Raw genomic sequence first — 20,902 nt, 5'->3', positions numbered from 1 at the left:
GAAAAATTATATGGGTGGCTGCCCCAAACCGTTGCAATGTCTTCTGGTCATTATTGGTACAATATATATATATATATATATACTAGCAAATTACCCAGTGCCTTCGCTCATTGAGTGGAAGGGAAAAATTTGCTCTCCTTCTGAATAACAAATCCCATGTGATTCAAATTTAACCCTCTGTACTTGGCAGTACTCACACATGATGTCCATTTCTCCTATTGTAACTTTTGGCTGTATGCAGTAATCTTTTTCAGTGCTATAATTGAATCCCTCCATATACAGACCCTGATGCCTGTGTGAAGTGGTAGACTGTGAATACTGCATCCGTTGAATTCAATTCTGTTCAGCACGTTGTTGGGGTGTTTGTGAGGCCGTCAATTGTGATTGTCATATACATTGACCAGCAAGCCTGCGAGCCTTCTTTCTCAATCTTTTGCTGTCTCACTTTCATACGTAATTTCCGTTTTAAACGCGAGTGCATTATAATATGTTCTGTGGTCATACGTAATTTCCATTTCAAACGCAAAAAGAATTTTATATATATATACTGTATATTCCGATTAATCAAAAAAAGTGCAACAAAAGAAACAACTCTTGGCATTATACGGCTAGCCCTTAGGCAAAATATAAACAAAAGATATTCGTCTCCGCTATAAGGAACCAGCCTGCCAGAAGAAGGAGGCGTTTTTTATGACCAGAGTGACTCACTGGACAGAGCTCCTGTGAAACGACACTTAGAGAGACAGAGAGAGACAAATATCTTAAATATATTTTTTATATTTAAAATGCATAATGAAATAAATGACAATACTTTATGAAACAGGATGGCGCAGTGGGGTAGTGGTGTTGCTGCCTTGCAGTTTAGGTCGGGTTTATGTCTCAAGTCCACCCTGCATGGAGTTTCTGTGTTCTTCCCATGTCTGTGTGGGTTTCCTCCAGGTGTTCTGGTTTACTCCCACAGATAAAGAACATGGGTGTTAGATGGATTGGCGATATTAAATTGGCCTTAGTGTGTGGTTGGGATGTGTCTGTGTGCGTGTGTGTGTTTGTTCACCCTGCAATGAACTGGTACTAGGAAAGGCTCCAGTACCTCGTGAGACCCTCTTCAGGACAAAGTGATGCTAGTTTTGATGTCACTACATTGGTTACCTGTGTCATTTAGAATTGACTTTAAAATACTGCTTATGGTTTACAAGGCTTTAAATAATCTCGCTCTATTCTATATTTCAGAATGCCTTTCATCTTACACTCCAAATGGTAACCTCAGATCCTCTGGTCATAAAAGATGCCTCCTTCTGGGCAGGCCAGGTTCCTTATAGCGGACGAACCAGAAGGGGCATGCCTTCATTCTGCAGTTTCTCGGATCTGCTGGGAGAGAAGGAAGAGTGAAAAGAGAATGCTAACCACAGCACCCCCTATCACACCAACAGGTTATTACATACCTGGATCGAGCCTGTGAGGAGATCCTCTGAGGCCAACGGTCTCCATCCAATCTTACAAGATGGACAGAGAAAACTGGCAGAAAATACCAAAACCCAGGTGTGCAAAGCTTGTTGTGTCCTACCCAAGATAAGACTCCAGGCTATAATTACTACCAAAAGAGCTTCAGTTGAATACTTGGATCAGTGTGATCTTTCTGGTTTTTTTTTTAATAAATTTGCAAAAATTTCTGATATCTTCTTTTGGCTTATTCATTCTGGAGTACTGATGTTGTTTGATGAGAGGAAGAATAATTTAAATGATTTTAGCATAAAGGTGTAGCACAAAAAAATGTGTAAAAAGTCAAGGGGTCTGGATACTTTCTGAAGGCACTATATATATTTATAATATACAGTGCCCTCCATAATGTTTGGGAAAAACATTTTGCTTAATGTACCTCTCTGCTCTACAGTTTAAAATTACAAATCAATAAATTCAGACATGATTAAAGTGCACATTGTAGACTTTCATTTAAGGGTATTTGCATAAATTGCGGTCAACGTCACTTTTTCTACATGGTCTCCCCATTTCAGGACACCATAATGTTTGGGACATTTGGCGTGACAGGTGTTTGTTTTCATTCAGGTGTGTTTCATTCCCACATTCCTACCTCGGCCTACCTACAGAATAACTTTGGAGTCTGTAGTTGCCATTGTTCAACAAGAGGATTAGAGGCCCTCAATGCCAATGAAAGTTAAAGAAGCCATTAAAGTCTGAACAACATGAATAAAACCACCAGAAACATCAGTAGAACTTTAGCATGACCCAAAATCAGCTGTCTGGAATATAATTAAGAAGAAAGAACTCCCTGGTGAGCTCTGCAATCTGAAAGGGACTAGTAAACGAAGGAAGACCTCCACTGCTGATGACAGAAAAATCCTCACTATGGTAAAAAAAAAGCCCCAAACACCTGTCTGACAGATCAGAAACAGCCTTCAGGAGGCAGATGTGGATGTGTCAGAGACGACTATCAGCAGAAGACTTCATGAACAGGAATACAGAGGCCACACTGCAAGATGCAAACTACTAGTTAGCCTCAAAAACAGGATGGCCAGATTACACTCTGCAAAAAAGGACTTAAAAGAGCCTGCAGAAATCTGGAAAAAGGTCTTGTGGACATACAGTACAAAGATGAACCTGTATCAGAGTAAGGGCAAGAGAAAAGTGTGTAGACAAAATGAACTGCCCGGGATCCAAAGGTTACCACCTCATCTGTTAAACATGGTGGTGGGGTGTTATGGCTTGCATGTATGGCTGCCACAGGTAGTGGCCCACTTAACTTCATTGACTAGGGACCTGCTGACTGCTGTTACATAATGAATTCCATGGTGCATAGAAACATCTTATGTGCTCAAGTTCCAGTAAATGCCTCCAAACTCATAAAATGGCACTTCATCCTACAACACGATAATGATGCTAAACATACTGGTAAGGCAACACACTAGTTTTTCAAAGCTAAAAAATGGAAAATTCTTAAATGGCCAAGCCAGTCTCCCAATTGAAATCCATTTCAGTATACCTTCCATATGCTGTAGAGAAAACTTTGCGGAACAAGCAGGAACTGAAGATGACTGCATTAGAAGCTTCGCCGAAAATCACCAGAGACGATCCACAACACCTGGTGATGTCTATGAATCGGAGACTTCAAGCAGTCATTGCAGGCAAGGGATACGTGACAAAGTACTAAATATGACTGCTTTAAGATATATTTCTATGTTACAAAGTTTAGGGTGCCCTGAAATGGGGGACCATGTAGAAGAAGAGTATATGCAAATACCCTTAAAATAAAGTCTGCATTGTGCAATCATGTCTGAATTGATTGATTTATATTTTTAAAGTGTGGAGCTGAAGGGTAAATCAAGAATTATTTTGTATTTCTGGCAAACATTATAGAGGGCACTGTATATAATATATATGTCATAATGCAAGTAAGTGAAACAAATGGGGTCCAATCCATCCATTTTCTAAGCTTCTTATGCTGTGCAGGCTGCTCATTTCGGCTCCTATCCCTGCAGCATTGGGCGCAAAGCAGAAACCATCCCGACAAGCGCTTCTGTACTGGAGGTGGCTTGTGTTTGTCTGAGCAGTTGACTTGAATTCAGATTGGTCCTAAACTGATCAATTATTTACTGTGTGACTTTTACGATGTGCCGTCACAAAAACAAAACGGGCACTGCTGAATGCTGCAAAGGCAGCTTTCCAAGTTAAAGGAAATTGGGAAATTGAGGGGCGGGGGTGAGCGGACAGCGGAGCATTGGAAAAAATCAATGCTTACGAAGAGAAAACAGAAAAACTGCTATCGCAGAGAACTCTAAAATCGAACATCGCGGTATCTACTGTGCGAAATATGTACGTTGATAAAGCAGATGGATACCGGCGCATGTAGTTTTCGATTATTGGCATTCAGGTTGTCAGTGCGATTGAAAAATAAACCATCCGGCAGAGTGACCGTTGAGTAATTTAAGCTGCATTTTGAAGTTGAGAAAATCGAATGGATACCGGACTTGAAGTTTAGCTCAGTATGGGTGGAGTCACAGTATTAATTGTGTATCTTTTCTGGGGTACCAAGGTCGTATCCAGAAGACTTGGATGATAAAGTTTCTTTTCATGTTCCTGCAGGGGCATCAGTCTCAAGCCTTCCCTGAACCACACATCACGGTCTGAATCGCCTTTTCTCATACTGTGCGAAAGAGATGTATGGCAATAGGCTACATTATTTAATCATGTCAAGTTTTACACTCGCCTAATGCTCGCTGTAAACTGAGAAGGATTCGCGTTGAACGGGTAAGACGACTCGCAAACGACGTGTTGCTCTGTATTTGCAGTTTCCCATGGAGAATATTTTACTTTTCACTCATCGTCTTATAATTAATTCCTTATAAAGTGCTTTCAATCGGCCAGCTCAGGAGGAGCCTCTGGTGATGTCACTTCCGCAATCCAGATCCGAATCCTCATTTTAGCAGTCCCGGTTTTATAATTGTTTTGGGTCAAAACTTTTTTCTCTCTCTCACTTTTTGCTCCTACTGGAATCTGTGTGGAGCTGTCTGTCGTATTCACCGAACGTCCAGAGCCTGAGGAACGCTGTAATGAATGCGGATCTATCCTTCTTGGTAAGCTGGGGCGCTTCCATCCCCAATGTGATGCTCGCAGAGGTCCCGCAGTAAGAGCCTTGCCAGTGAACGAATGAGTCGCTAAAAATTGTAACTGCTTCGGAACAGAATGCAGGCACTGGTCAGCGTCCTGGACCTTCTGCTTCTGGTCATGCTGTCCGGATTCTATCCGACGATGGTGAGTGGCTGCACGATCTCTCTTCATTTATTCATTACTTTACGGTTTCGGGGCTTGTTTGATATTCGCGTGCTGTTTTTAGAGACACCACAGGTTAAATGCTGCACCGTTGTTTTCTTCGGAGAATTCGTCATTACTCCACGACTGTTACATTGCACTGCATTGTTTGTCCTCGTATAATCATAAAGTGCTGCAGCTCGCATTTGTGAGATTCATTTGGGGGAAAAAGGACAGCTGCATTAAAGCTATCGCTGCGTAGTTACCGTCACACCGCTTCCCTGTTATTTCACAACAACAAGCAATAATAGTTGGAACTGGGTAAAATGAACTTTTTACAGAAATAAAAGCTCTCATCGTGGTTATTGCAGCCAATGTCGCCAACTTTAGAAAATGTAGTTTAATAGAGGCAGTCGGATAGCGTACAATCGTTTAAAAGACGCGCACATATTTAAAATACGGGAGGCGCAGTGTATACATTGGAACGGCAGCTCTTGAAAATAATGCGGCATCGCTTTGAGGTTTTGCTGCGCTAGTGATTTGGAATACATAAATTCCAGGTACTGTGGCATACTCTCACATTACTTTTATTTATGTATTTTATGTAACGGCTGTTTAATAGCAGGTCGCGTTAAACTCCCCCATTAAACCAGTCTCGCATCTTATTGAATCTACAATAAGCAAATCATTTACCTGTCGTTATAATCGCCACGTTATTATGCTGTAGCAGGTGTTAAAGACGTTATTTTTTCACGTCTTGATATTTGTACATCTAATTCTTCAATTAATGACTGCCTCGGTAAAACAATGGATAAAAGAATAGACAGATAACCCAAAGCTGTCGTTTCATTACAAATAAAGAAGGCTGCACTTTAGTTTCTGCGTTTTATGTGTCCATCATGTGTCGTATAGTGTATAGTATATAAAAATGGCAAAGAATACTCCAACTGCGAAAATGATGTTAGTTTTATGTTTGCCTGTGTAGCGTTTTACTGTAGCGCTGGGCTAAATCTTGACTTGTCTACCTTGATAGATTCAATCGTAAACTCCCCGCTTGAGATACATTCGCTCTAGATTTCGTGATGAATAGGTGGTGGCGGCGGCGGCTTTCTACCTTATCCCAGCCTGTTGAAAAGGTTTAGCCGCACGAATCTCTAGCTAAAGAAACGTCGGAACGAAATATTGACATTTTTGTTTTAAAGAATAATTTGCATTTTTTTTTATTTTAAATATACTATACTTTTAAATGGACTGTCCTGATCAAAAGCGGAAACTATGATTAATAAACGCATGTGGGTTTATGACCACAACAATATAACCACAGCGCGTAATTTGTTATTTTGTTCATTCAGGTGCTTTCATCACCTTGCTGATACGCCTGTATTAACTAAAACTAGATCCAAACTGTAAGTTCACGTATAAAATATCTTATAAGATACCAGCTAATTTTTAGATGCATTTCTAAATAGCTTCGTACACATATTGACAACGTACAGTATAATTGATTTGACTGCCTTTATGTGAAATAGACCTTTGTTCTAAGTTATTTATATGGGTACGGTCAAGGTAAATGTGCCACGGGGAATACAATGAAAGAAAAAGGGGATGAAGCCATTTACTTCTGTTAAATAAAAACGGCGAGACACCTCCCTGCCCTAAACATTCGTTTAATCGGTGTCTGTGGTATTGCTGGTTTATGTGATATTTTATTGCACTCGGACCTGGATTCGATTACTGAATGCCCGCTTTCAGGACGATGTAGCATTTTCTGTCCTACTGAAAGTGTGATCTGTGTAAGCATCACTTAAATATACGGTTACACCAGCAGCTTCTTTGTGGTTACCCTAATGTGTGTGTGTGTGAGAGAGAGAAGAAGAAGAAGAGTGTGTCCTACGATGGACTGTCGCCCACAGTTAGTTCCTGCATTGCACCCATGGCAGCGGGGATAGAGTCCGAAGACTCGGGTTCAGAGAACGTGGACTGGATATTTTAGTTTTAGTTAGATAGTCGTATGTATTCAGAACTAATGTAGTTTTGACAATTTGCTTTGTCCTTGGTGCTGAAATTAGAAGACATTCTCTAAAGTGCAGTCTAAAGTCTTAGCCAGTCGTTTTAAACGGAATTCTTTAATCTACACTATTTAAACGTCGCATAAAAAGCCTTTTCCCCATTGATCACCTATACACAACAATCCACTTACACAGAAAGTCATTTTTAAGCATTTCGGGGCGTTTGTAAATTATACTTCACATTATAAAAAGCATGCAGGCTAGATGGATTGGTGGGGCTGCCTTAACACCTTTGTGTGTTTTCACCCTGATGGGCGCTGTCCAAGGATTGATCCTGCCTTGCGCTCGATGCTTGAGATTGGCTCCAAGTGCCTCGCGACCCTGCCCTGGATAAACGGGTTTGGAAAATGGATGGATGGATGGATGCAAGGATTACCGAGCAATTAATGCAGCTGCGTCCAGAGTCTGATTATGTGGTACCCCGTGCACGTTATCGGATAGATAGATAGATAGATAGATAGATAGATAGATAGATAGATAGATAGATAGATCTGAAAGGCACTATATGATTGATAGGTAGATATATATATAGTGAGAGAGAGAGAGAGATTGATAGATGTGAAAGCACTATATAATAGATAGATAGATAGATAGATAGATAGATGATAGTCAGTAAAATTCATGTTTGTTTTGGATTAAAGATTCCCTTCATTTAATGAAAGAAAGAATAAATAAACAGTTTGTAAGGAGAGGTTTGACACCTATGCACAATTGCGTATATGCATTGTTTTTGTTCATGAATACAGTATATGTGCATAATATACATCCATCCATTTTCCAATCTGTTGAATCCAAACACAGGGTCACGGGAGCCAATCCCAGCCAACACAGGATGCAAGGCAGGAACCAATTCCAGGCAGGGCGCCAACCCACCGCAGGACACACACCCCCACAATTTAGAATCGCCAATCCACGTAACCTGCAAGTCTTTGGACTGTGGGAGGAAACCGGAGCGCCCGGAGAAAACCCACGCAGACACGGGGAGAACATGCAAACTCCATGCAGGGAGCATCCGGGAAGCGAACCCGGGTCTCCTTACTGTGAGGCAGCAGCGCTACCACTGCGCCACTGTGCCGCTTTACGTGTACACATTTATGCTTGTATTGTTTTGTTAATCAGGCTTTCATGTGAGTTTTCTTGCTTATTATTTTTTGTGTGGTATTTTATGTTTGACTTAAAAGATAGCTTTCAATAAGAAGGCCACAAAATGAAATGTATATTATTTGCTAACAATGAAGATATTTTGGATTACCCCTGACAGGTAATCTCTTTACGTTTATCAGTATTGTTTGTTTTTTAAAGCACCTGTTGTCATTTGTTAGCAGTTAATGTGTTTTTAACCATTAACTTTTATTTTTCATTCCAAAGATCTGAGTCATGAATTAAGCAAGCATCTAAACATTTAGAGCAGTAATAAGCTATTATAATCCATTATTCAATTTCAGACATGACATTGTTGCTTATTATGAATGGTCTGATGATTTTAGCATTACTGGTAATGATTTTGTATGCCTGGTACAAATAAATAACAGGAATGATACAAACTCTATATGAACAGAAATACTCAACAATTTATTGGTGTCCGCATCAACTCTTGTATCTTAAGTTGACCGGCGCCTTCTAAGTGGCCATGCCGGTGTTTACAGTATGTGAGTGACGGCATCCTATAATAGACTGGCACGCCATTCAGGGATGTTTGTGGTTATATGCCCTGTGCCACCATGATAGACTTCAACACTCACCACTGCTGCAAAAATCAGGTTAAAAAAATACTTGCTTAGATTTTTTATTTTTTGTGAAAGCAATTGATTTTTAAAAATTTCAGTATTAAAATGTACTGCATTTGAGGCAAGAGATGCCATGAAATCTACACACAGAAGACCTCTAACCCATTTTGCATTACACTTTCTAACCCATTTTGCATTACACTTTCCTTTACAATACCTTCAACCAGAGCAGCATGGTGGTCCAGTGGTTAGGACTGGGAAGGGCTGCTGCTTCACAGATCCAGTGTCCTGGGTTTGAATTCCCGGTGTAGGCTTTTCTTCCAGCAACTATCATGTTAATCCCAAAGATGTGCAGTATAATTGGTAAATCTAATTTGGTGGTGTGTGGACAGATGTGTGTGTAAGTGAGCATCACAATGGCTTGGCTCCTTTCTTCTGCTGGGTTCCTTCCAGTGTCAGCAGGACTGACTCTGGTCCCACTGAATTATATTAAGTTGGGGGGATAAATGTTTTGTATCCAATACAGAATAGTAAATAAATAAAAAAATAAATAAAATAACCCACAACTAAGATTTCCTTGTATGTTTAGCCATTTCAGTTTTTACATTTTACTTTAATAGTTTGCATCTTGTGTATCACTGTTCATGGCTAATATAACATTTCAATGTTGGTTATTATTCAGTGCCAAACATTCCCTGTATATTCAGGGATGAATACTTCTATTTTAAAAAGATGAAAATAACTCCGTATAAAAAAAATCAAAAAGAAAAAAAAAAATCAGAGAGGTTCTATTGCTGTTGTCATCCTAATTTATATTAGTCCATGAGAATCATCTGCTGAATGTTGAAATGGAAACAATGAAGCTGATCCAATTATATTGACAGCAACAAAATATGTTTACCAGTGCCTGAAAGCTTGTAGCCATAAAAAAGATCATCAGATCAATAATACATTATGGTGTTCCAAACACTGCCATCTAGTGTAAATATGTAGCAGTGCACCACTGCACAGTGCACGCTGTGAAGAGACTCATAATTACCTTGCTACGATCACACACCATTGTTGGGCGTAATGCTAAAAGCTCCAAAGAGTGTGAAATGAATGTCACGTTCTTGTATGTGCCACTTCATTGACAAGACCCCTAAATAGTGCTTGAGCCAAATGGGTGGGTAACGGGAATACCCTCACACACCTGTTAAGAGGTACTTCATGTTGCCCATCGTTCAGCACCAATGCATATAATGCAGATGTATTAATGTAGTTGCTTGTCCTTTTATAGTTTTTATTTTGAGCATACATTTAGCTGTAAGCCATTTTACTCAGGTTACAGTTATTTAGTATCAGTGATGTGCAATACAGTTTGCTTGAAACATTGCTTTCCATTTATATATGTTTGAATTGTATTAGTCATATTCTCTGTCATTTATTTTTATTTGTAGCTGGTGAGTCAAGAAATGCTTTTGACTACTAAAAGCCTTTTTTCCTGTACAAGTTCAATAAAGAGCTTTAGCCTATCATTTCAGATATCATTTTTCAAAGTGTCAGCATGGTGATGAATGGTTTAGCTCTGCAGACTCACCGCTCTGGAGTTTGGGATCCTAAATTGAAGTCCCATCTGTCTGTGTGGAGTCATCCTTGTTTTTGTATAAGTTTTTTTTTGTCTCTGGATACTCCTGTTTTCCTCTCAGATATTTGCTGGGTAGATTAAATAGAAACTCTAAATTGGTCCTGTGATGGTTTGGCACTCTCTACAAGGCTTGTGCTTCATGTTAAACAGAACTGAAGTGGCTTGATAATTGATGGAGTTTTCACAGTGGCCATAGTAGTCCTTCAGAGCAATGTCATGGGCAACCATTTTGCCACCCCGAAGATCCATCGATATGAAGGTTCCAGATAGAACATTTATTTATTTGAAACTGTAAGAGGTTCCGTAAATAACCATGAATAGATGATAATGAATTTGTTAAAAATACCAATGGGTTTATGGTTATACAATAACACAGGTTGCAATAAGTGGAGGTTTACTTGATCTGCTAGTATCCTGTTAGGTAGCCTGCTATACGTTAAAGATTTCTGTTTTATTCACATATTAGGAACTTTTTCAGAGTTCAAAGCACTAACTTCATATGCAACAAACTGTTTCCTGAATAAAATGGCAGTTGGAGAAACCACACAACTCAGTAAAGTGCCACCACAGAACTGGTGTGGTTTAGTCATTAGTGCCACTTCTTCACAACCCCAGATTGCTGTCTTCAAAATCCCAGGTTGGTCACTGATGGCTGGCTTCTTCATGGGTTTTTTTTCGGGTGTTCCGTTTTTTCTCTAGTATCCTGAAAATGTGTTGGCTACAGTGTGTTCATTTAAACTACAAATATGCCTGCCTATCTGTGCTCAGTAATGGATGGACCCCCCTGCCCAGGGTTGCTTCTAGCCATGCCATTATATCCCAATACAACCAGAAAGTGTGTTGTGAAAATTGATGGATTTATGTACAGGTTTCAGTCCTCCTAAAGTATTGATCCCATTCCACAACCTGCCTTCTCCATTTGAAAACAAAAGTGATAGGAATCCAGACCCTAACCAAGCTGCTTTGTGCTTAAAACAAAACACAGTTCTGAAAGGGGATCTAGTCAATCACTGGGCACGCTAACTGAAACCCACAGTTATAGCAAGGTAATTGTGGATCTGCCAATTTATGTTGGTGTCTTTTGGGTGTGGAAGAAAAAAAAAATACATGAAAAGAAGAATACGCTGAAAGGATAAGTAAATTCCTCACTAAATTGTGGCCGACTCAGAAACTGAGCCCACATCCCAGGAGCTATGAGGCTGCACCATTAACCCTTGTACTGCTATGGAGAACATAAAACAAACAGAACAATACAACTTACAGAGGTGCATTGTTTTTAAGCTGACTCAAGAGATCACAGAGAGTCAAGTCAGGAGGTCAGCCATTCCATTTTCTTCTGCTGATCTCTTTGTCATAGTTCCTCCTGTGAAAGGCACTATAAAAAATAATGGGATGTCAAATGTGGTTATGGCTGTATGGTTATCATCATTATTTTAATGTAGCAATATGCGTACTGTTTGTGAAATCTCAATAGGTGAAATGACATTGGATAAACAAAAAGGTATGTACTGTAAATAATACACATTTTCAATTGTACTCTCATATCCTCAAGAAGCATTAAGAAGCAATAAAATGTGAGTACCCAGTATTGAATAGGTATTGTGCAATCAACACAGACAGATGGTTCAGTCTGTTCAGGAGGTAATTCATAATCCACTGTGGTACAGCAGTGGCTTATTTGCCTAAAGGTCTTAGTTAATTGCGCCAGATGAAATTCCATGTACATTTACATTAGAATGAACATTTAGCATGTAGAAATTCTAAGAAAGGTGACAAAGCACTTGATATTTGCCATTTCCCTCACACCATTCAGTGGTTCTTCAAGGGCAGTTTCCATACTACGAGTTGACATCCCAGGACAAACAGTTGTCTTAAATCATTTTGTCATTTTTAACAACTGCTTCAATTTCACTTTTAGATATGATGATAGCCTATACAACTTCTGAGGTCTGCAGGTGGGTGTGGTCTGGCAGAGGAAGTGGGCGGAGCCTTAGTTGGTTTTCCTTTCTGGAGGTCTGTAGAAGAGGGAGTAAAGGAATTAGTGCAGTTCATCAACCCCTGACTCCTCATCTTACCTTCTGTTAAGCCCTTAGACTGCCTCCCATGCACGTGTGTGTGACAGTGCAGGCAAAAAAATAAAAATGAATGACATATTTATACATAAAAACACAATGCTATAATAGTTACTCATTTCACCAAAACTGTTTTATTGTCGTTAGTATAACTATTTCTACTTCTGTTTGTTTTAAATTTTGGCAGCATTATAATAATGTTAATAAAAATAATACTAATAATAATCATAATAACATTATTATTATTTACATTTACCTTTATGTTCTTAGTAGACGCTTTTATCCAAAGTGACTTACAGAGGGTAAACAATCGAATAACCTGTAGTAATAGTATTATAATTGCAGTTCAGGGTTGTATGGTCCCTCAGTAGTTAGCACTATTGCCTGCATTTGCTCTCTACTGGCCCATGCAGTGTCTGTTTGGAGTTTGTATGTCCTCCCCTTCTCACTGCTACCATGATAGACACTGGACATTTGTGACCCTCTGTGACCTTAGAGTGGATTCAGTGGCTTGAAAAGACAGGGCTAGAATATGGGTAAAAAGTTCTAGTAAGGAGTAGGAACCCTTCCATGGGGTGTTTGAGCAGTCAATGCTTGATTCTGTAGGGGTGCTCTTGGTGCGGTACATACCTTCATATTTAACAGGAAATGATACATTTGTGTGATGAGTTAGAAAACAGCATGACGTAACTGAAAATAAAAAAAAAGGTTTGGGTACATGTGGCTGATAGATAGATAGATAGATAGATAGATAGATTTCTTGACACACTTCTGCTGAACAATTCAATGGCTGAAAGCAATTCATGCTAATGTGTCACAGAGCACGTACAGCATTGTCTTCATTTTCTTCCCTGCTACTCTGCTCTTACCTCCAGAGGGTCAAGAGCATATCCCATTGCTGAGCCTGCCATCTTAATTAACTTATTAATTCAGTGGGCCTCCCTTGTAGTGGTTACTGGCCCAGCACACACAGTTTTGGAACATGTAAAGAATGTCTCCACATTAAAGTCTGATAAAGCTGATGTCACATTATGCAACTTCTACTTGTAGTATATGTCAAACTTGCCAATAAAACCTACTGATCTTGTTGCTGGATGATTGATGTTGATGATCTTGTTTTCATCATTGAAAATCACTGGGCAACTACATGATGACTTGCAGCACATTTTTACTTGCCGGGTTTTGTGACAGCCAAATGCGTGCTGCCTGATTAAGCTGGTGTTGTGCGAAGGTTTAACAGGTACAGAGAGCTCAGCCGCAATCTTTGCTCTTATGATGAGACATGAGACATCAGACAGACAAGATTCTGTTTTGTTTGTGAGGTTCCTAACACATGCGTTCATTATTCCACATTGCCACAGTATATGCATTATACAGTACTTCTGGATGTAAATTGGTTGTCAGCTCTCATGAACACAAAGCTTGTCTCTGTGACTAAAGACAAAATCAAACCTGTTGGACTTTGTCAGAGCAAATTGTAGACTAGTTGGAGTGAGTTACTGGGTATGTCACATGAGGTGACGGGATACATGGGGGTTTGCCTCTGACTGTCTCCAACTCAAAATGAAGGCTATGGCTGAAAATCTCTGTAAAGGATCTCTAATATGACATGGCGTTAAGAAAAAATAGTCTGCTGTTCCATTTCTTATGTAGTTCCTCTGTGTTACGAGATAAGTCCATCTTGTCATTGATGTGGACCACCAAGCACTTGAACAGTGACCAGACATAGAGGCACTTTGGTGTGGCAAAAGTCAATAATCAATTCCTTGTTTTTGCTGATGTTGAGTCTTCCACCTGACTCCTCAACTCTGTCTCAGTTGTTAAGTTAATAGTTTTATATATTTTTAAATATATGTGTGTATATGTCCCCCGTGGCTCCACCAACGTAGTAGTGAAACAGGACACAATTTAAAAATCAAGAAAAAACAAAAATGTAATTCTGGCCAAGGGGTAGGTACTGTAGGTACACTCCAACGTCAAACACTGGCAGTGCATCTGATTGTGTTCAGCTCTGACGGGAGAGCGTCCTCTGCATGGGGAGAAAAGCATGTGGCCGTTATATCTCTGGCAATCAGCAGCTACCCTCTAAAACACAAGTAGCTTTGATCGAACACTGCTCCTTAACTATCTTCAGTTTCTGTAATAATTCTGCTGTAATCTGATAATGTCTATTGAACAAACAGGCATCACTAGAGGCTGAGCAAGGTACGCTCCAGCATGTGGCGAGAGGTAGACCCACAGTTTTATAGCCTCACAAAGTGGTGGTCTATCTGCCAAGTCGCTAAGTTTTAATCCATTTTCAAGAAATTATTTTTAAAACTATACCACAGACAACCAAGAAAAAAGAGTTTGACATTAATGTGTAAACAAAATGTAAATCAACATTTTAATATGATAATATTCAGTAATAAAAAGGAATAAGCAAGCTGCTAATTACTGTTAGTTTTATACTTTAATGACTGCTCAGAGGCTTTGTTTCCTCAGCAGTATATTTAATATTTTTCATTCATTTTAATTAAACGAAACAAACAGAACATTTCACAGTTATTTACATTTGGTAGAGTATAATTGTGGATTTTATTTCCAATAATGCATATAAACATGCACAATAACCCATAGAAACACTCTTATGTACTGTAAACCTAATTTGCTTGAATCATTAAGAGTTTGCAGACTGTCTGACAAAGGCATTGTGAAATCTCCGTTCTAGGCAGCACATTTATTCCCCCTTAAAATGTCACAGCATATTACAGTGCTCTTGTTTGGTAACAATAAATTGTCCAAAACTGTGTGTGACAGACAGTTGAGGTGTATTTGAAGGACTAATGTGACAAACTGATCTGCCATTTTGGTTGACTGCTATTATAAAATGAATCATCACACCATTACTGGGAATGAGCTGAAAGTGGTGTAGAAATGAAGAAATCACAGGTGAATTTCAAATTGAAATCTCCCAAGTGAATCTCACTATTACAGCGTAATGAGAAAGCTCATTGCAAATAGTCATAGGGTAAAGCTGACTTTGAGAGTATCACTTAGACGAATCCATGGATAATTTATATATAAAAGCAAATGTCACCTGCACATTTATCTAATTATTATGATTTCATACTAGTTTACAGAGTTTAGTAGGTTTATATAGATGAACTAAAGTGTATGCATACCCGGCAACACAATAATTAGTGTTGCTGTACCTTAAATGCAGTGCTCTGGGTTCAAATCTCAGACTGATCACTTTTTATTTGAAATTTGTACAGATTCTTTTTGTCTCTGTGTGTTTTTTCTTTTTTTGTGTAATGAAGCTTTCCTCTCAAGGCAAAAAATGTGCATATAATGTTAGTTAGAACATCTGAACAATTTTGGTAAGAACAGGCCATTCAGACCAGTTCTATTCAACTAATTTCTTCAAAATAAAACTGAATTGAGATTTAAAAGTTGATTGATGAACAGCATCTAGTGATGTCACCTCTGCACAACATCAAATCTCAATCCAAGCTCCTTTCGTGTGCAGATCCTAGCTGGTGTAACAAGCTCCCCGCGCCTCCAATGTGTTTAAGGAGCATTTGAAGACTTCTTAATTTGATGAATTTCTGTTTAAATGGTAATGGTGTTGTTAGGTTTTTGTGACCAAGGAATTGTAACTGTCTTGCATTGAGTTCTTAATTTGGGATGATTAATTTTGTAATCTTGACTTGTAACATGTGATCCAAAACAGTTCTATTCTGAAACAGAACCTCTCAACATAACCCTCTGTTCCCAGCGTTTAGGACAATTTTGTACCCAGCTACTGACAGATAACCACTTCTTTTAGTTTTATCACTAGCCTCTTATGTGGAATCCTATTAAAGTCATTATTGAAATCACGATAAACAATATCATGTGCATCTCTCTTATAGTGGCTTTTTTTGCTTTCTCATTGAATTCCAGCATATTTGTAAAACACGACCTTCCCCATCTGAGCCCATGCGAACTGTTTGGTGCTACACATGTTCTTGACAAGTGTTGCTTGATCCCTTAATAACTGCTTCCATTAATTAACCTGTGGTAAATGTTAAGCTTAATGGTCTAACCAGCCTGATCACCCTTTTTATATAATATACAATAAAATACAGTTTATTTTTCTATAGCCCAAAATCACACAGGAAGTGCCGCAATGGGCTTTAACAGGCCCTGAGTATCTGAGAACACAAGGAAAAACTCCCAAACAAAAACCTTGTAGGGAAAAATGGAAGAAACCTTGGGAAAGGCAGTTCAAAGAGAGACCCCTTTACACTGTGGACGTGCAGTGGGTGTCAAAAGAAGGGGGTCAATACAATACAATACACAGAACAAAACAAATCCTCAATACAGCATAAAAATACAAATTTCAGAAGTACGGAGCAGAATTTAACAGTAGATCAATCAATCAAGCAATCAACATGTATTTATATAGCACACATTCATACAAAAAAATGTAGCTCAAAGTGCTTTACAAAATGAATAGAAAAATAGAAGACACAATAAAAAATAAACATAGGTCAACATTAATTAACATAGAATAACTAAGGTCCGATGGCCAGGGTGGACAGAAAAAACAAAAAAAAAACTCCAAAAGCTGGAGAAAAAAAATAAAATCTGTAGGGGTTCCAGACCACGAGACCGCCCAGTCCCCTCTGGGCAATCTATCTAACATAAGTCAAACAGTCCTCTTTGTATTTAGGGTTTTCATGGAAGGACCTGATGATGATGGTCACGTAGACTTCTGGCTTTCAGTCCATCAATGTTGGTGCATCATGATGCTTTAGCTGCCTCCCCCATTTGGCCATCCATGGCTGAATCAGTGCTGGGCCGATCAATCCGATGAAAGGACCCCTCTTTCCCATGATTCTTGCGATCCTCCATCAGGGATGACTTTACCATAGGCAGGCAAACAACTTGGCAGGTGGGCCGTGGCACCAATTGCCACATTTGAGTACCGAGAACAGAAACAGAATAGGTGAGGGTTAGTATTCAATTATAACAATCATGTTACTTATGTTTTAGTGCTAATGACTAACAACAGAGATGCAGTCTGTACAGTTAATCAGCAGCTCTAGTCAGGATATGCTAAACTGAAGTAGTGAGTCTTCAGCCGGGATTCAAAGGCTGAGACCGAAGGGGTATCTCTTATAGAAGCAGGAAGACCATTCCACAGATTAGGGGCCCTGTAACTAAAAGCTTGACCTCCCACTGTTATTTTATTAATCCTTGAAATGCTAAGCAGACCGGCATCTTGAGATCGTAATGTGCGCTCAGGTTTGTAAGTCATGATAAATTCAGACAAGTAAGCCGGACCTTGGCCATTTAATGCTTTATATGTTAAAAGGAGGATTTTGAAATCTGCCCTAAACTTAACTGGGAGCCAGTGTAAAGATTTAAGAACTGGAGTTATGTGTTCATATTTTCTTGTTCTTGTAATAATTCTTGCAGCCGCATTTTGGATTAACTGGAGGCTGTATAGAGAACAGTTTGAACAGCCAGTGAACACTGCTTTGCAGTAGTCAATCCTACTAGAGATAAATGCATGAATTAATTTCTCAGAATCCTGTTTATTTAGAAAGCTCCTTAATTTCCTAACATTTTTAAGATGGAAGAAAGATGTTTTGCACAACTTCGTAATATGCGCTTTAAATGACATGCTAGAATCAAACATAACTCCTAGATTGCGGGCTGATTCAGTAAAATTAATGGTGAATCCAACTGAGTTAAATGATGACAGAATATTGTTGTGATCAGCGTCATTCCCTCCAACAATTCACTAACACAACTAATTAAAGACAACATCGGAGAAACTTCATTTGATTTAAATGGAAGGTATAACTGGGTGTCATCTGCATACGAGTAAAAATTAACATTATGTTTCCTAATGAGAGATCCCAGTGGAAGCATGTAAAGTGAAAACAGTAAAGGTCCCAATACTGAGCCCTGCGGGACACCATATTGAACTTCTGTGTATAATGATGGAGTACTGTCTGCACATTTCTGTACATACTGCAATCTATTTGATAAATAAGAACTAAACCAAGCGAGCACGGGGCCTGTAAGCCCAACATCGTTTTCTAGCCTGTGCAGTAAAATAGAATGGTCAATGGTGTCAAATGCTGCACTTAAGTCTAACAACATAATTACAGTGGAGTTTCCTTCATCAGAGGATATCAGAATGTCATTTAATGTTAACCCGTGTTAGTGCCATTTCTGTACTATGACCAGTGCAAAAACCAGACTGGAATTTCTCAAATAAATTGTAATGCGTAAGGTGTGACTGAAGCTGACCGGCGACTACTTTTTTTAGTATTTTAGAGAGAAACGGTAAATTTGAAATAGGGCTACTATTATTTAGTATGTGTGGGTCCAGGTCTGACTTTTTAAGTAAAGGTTTAATGACTGACACTTTTAGTGCATCAGGTACTGTGCCATGCAATAATGAACTATTGATAATGTTTAGAATAGGCGCTGCAAGAACATCCATTGCACTTTTACTAGTTTTGTTGGCACTGGATCTAGGGAACAAGTAGTGGGCTTCATTTTAGAAATTAAAGTTAAGACTTCCTGCTCAGTTACAGGATTAAAATTATTAAAGTGCTGAATGCAATGTGGCAGGGTCTGCTAAGCTAGTATTTGGTTTGTACTGTGATGCTGAGATCTGGGATCTTATATTTTTAATTTTCTCATTGAAGAAGTTCATAAAGTCTGTACTGCTAATGTCTGTTGGTATTTTGCACTGTTGATCTGAATTCCCATTTGTTAATTTATCCACTGTTCTAAACAGTACCCGAGATTTTTATTATTGCTATCTATTAATGTAGAATAGTATTCTGAGCGAGCTTTAAAGAGGGCTTTTTATATTTATTAACACTCTCTGTCCATGCAATTTGAAAGACATGTAGCTTTGTTGTTCTCCATCTGCGCCAGTTTTCGACACTCTAATTTAAGAGCTCGAGTGTTTTCATTAAACCAGGGAGAGTTTCTATGTGCTTTGATCACTTTTGTTTTAAGGGGAGCCACTGTGTCCAGAGCATCTCTCAAGGTCACATTATAATGTGATGTTAGCTGATCTAAATTGTATTCCACGTTTACATTTGATGTTAACTGATCTAAATGGTTTTCCACAATTACACTTGACTTACTCAAGGTATCTATAAATTTTGAAGCAGAATTACAATCTAGATGTCGCACTGTCTTTGTTTTAATCTGTGAGTGCGCTTGGCAAGGGCAGAACTAAATCAAATGTAATTAAGAAGTGATCGGAAATAACTTAATTTAATGGAGTAATATTTAAATTTTGAATTTCAACTTTGTAAGTTATAATTAAATCTAATGTGTGGTTATGATTATGAGTTGGACCTTTGACAATCTGACAAAATGCTACTGAATTTAACAAATAAGTAAAACATTTGCTAAAAGTGTCAGTTTCCACATCAATGTTACACTGATGATGTGTTACAGTGTTACAATGATGTGTCCACATAAATTTAATGTGTACATTAAAATCCCCCATCAGTACCACGTGATCATAATTTATAGCCAAATCAGATAAAAGGTTGCTAAATTCAGTCATGAACAATGAATATGGCCCTGGTGGTCTGTAGACTAGCACTATAATTGTGTTGGAATCTGTTTTAATATTTAAAATGAATGTCTCAAAGGATGTAAAGTTGCCTACATTTTTTGAAGTGATTTGCATTTTGTTACAATGAATTATTCCAAGGCCTCCTCCTTGACCAGAATCTCTAGACTTATGAAGGAACGAGTATCCATCTGGTGATGCCTCAGCTAGGGGAACATTGTCATATTTACTAAGTCAGGTTTTGGTGAGAAGACACAGATCAGATTTTGTGCTTAATATAATATCATTTACCAAAACAGCTGTAGTGCCAAGAGAACGAATGTTCAATTAACAGCATTTAAAACTGTATGGTTCTTTCTGAACTGCTGATATATTTTTTGTTTTAATTTGAAGTAAATTTCTATTACAGATGCCCCTGGTGGAGGGTCTGGTTTTATCTCTTGGTCTAATTATATAGCTTATTTTTTGGTTATTAATTAATTTAAGGTTTGTATCAAGACTAAATTTACTGGATGCCTCACAACAGGGATTATGGGTAACAGCTTCAGGAAAATAACAGGTGGGATAAACAACAGCCTGTGATTTAAGATCACATGACTGCGGCCTGAATGCTGCTCTAATCAGTCAACCAGGCAGTTTTGCTGCCATATTTTGGGATAATACATAAGATCTCCTCCAGTAATAATGGGATGGTATAATGGGATGATATTTGCTAACTTTCAGTAATTAAGAATTGTTCTGATTTGTAATTTTTTTAAATATATGTGTCAAAGGTTTATATAAAATATGCACTCACTAACCACCTTAAGCACTTGAGGAAAAATATTATTTGGCCCAGATGATTTGTTTAATTTCAGCCTTATTTAATTTAAGCAACATATCTTTTTCTACAATATCCAAATCACTGAGTACCACCTTAGTAGTCCCTGTTACTGCTGAGAGATTATTGACTTCTTCATAGTATAAACTTCAGAAAAATACAAATTTAAAGCATTCACTGTTTCCTTGTCCGTATAGTTCACTTCACCTTTACCATTTCTAATGTGCTTGACCTACTC

At 38.5% G+C, this 20,902-nt stretch overlaps 1 protein-coding gene across 1 annotated transcript in view; it reads left to right on the top strand.

Moving 5' to 3' along the window:
* Positions 1–3,987: 3,987 nt before the first annotated feature.
* The window catches only part of olfm3a (olfactomedin 3a), a 101,097-nt gene continuing 84,182 nt past the window's right edge, over positions 3,988–20,902 (top strand). Inside the window, exon 1 of the mRNA XM_039735663.1 lies at positions 3,988–4,767. Within this exon, the coding sequence (XP_039591597.1) occupies positions 4,699–4,767 (69 nt within the window). The 5' untranslated portion in view covers positions 3,988–4,698. The remainder of the gene's footprint in view (positions 4,768–20,902) is intronic.

This window comes from Polypterus senegalus, chromosome 14 (assembly GCF_016835505.1).
Source record: "Polypterus senegalus isolate Bchr_013 chromosome 14, ASM1683550v1, whole genome shotgun sequence".
Lineage (NCBI taxonomy): Eukaryota > Metazoa > Chordata > Cladistia > Polypteriformes > Polypteridae > Polypterus > Polypterus senegalus.
This window is presented reverse-complemented; position numbering and strand designations above follow the sequence as displayed.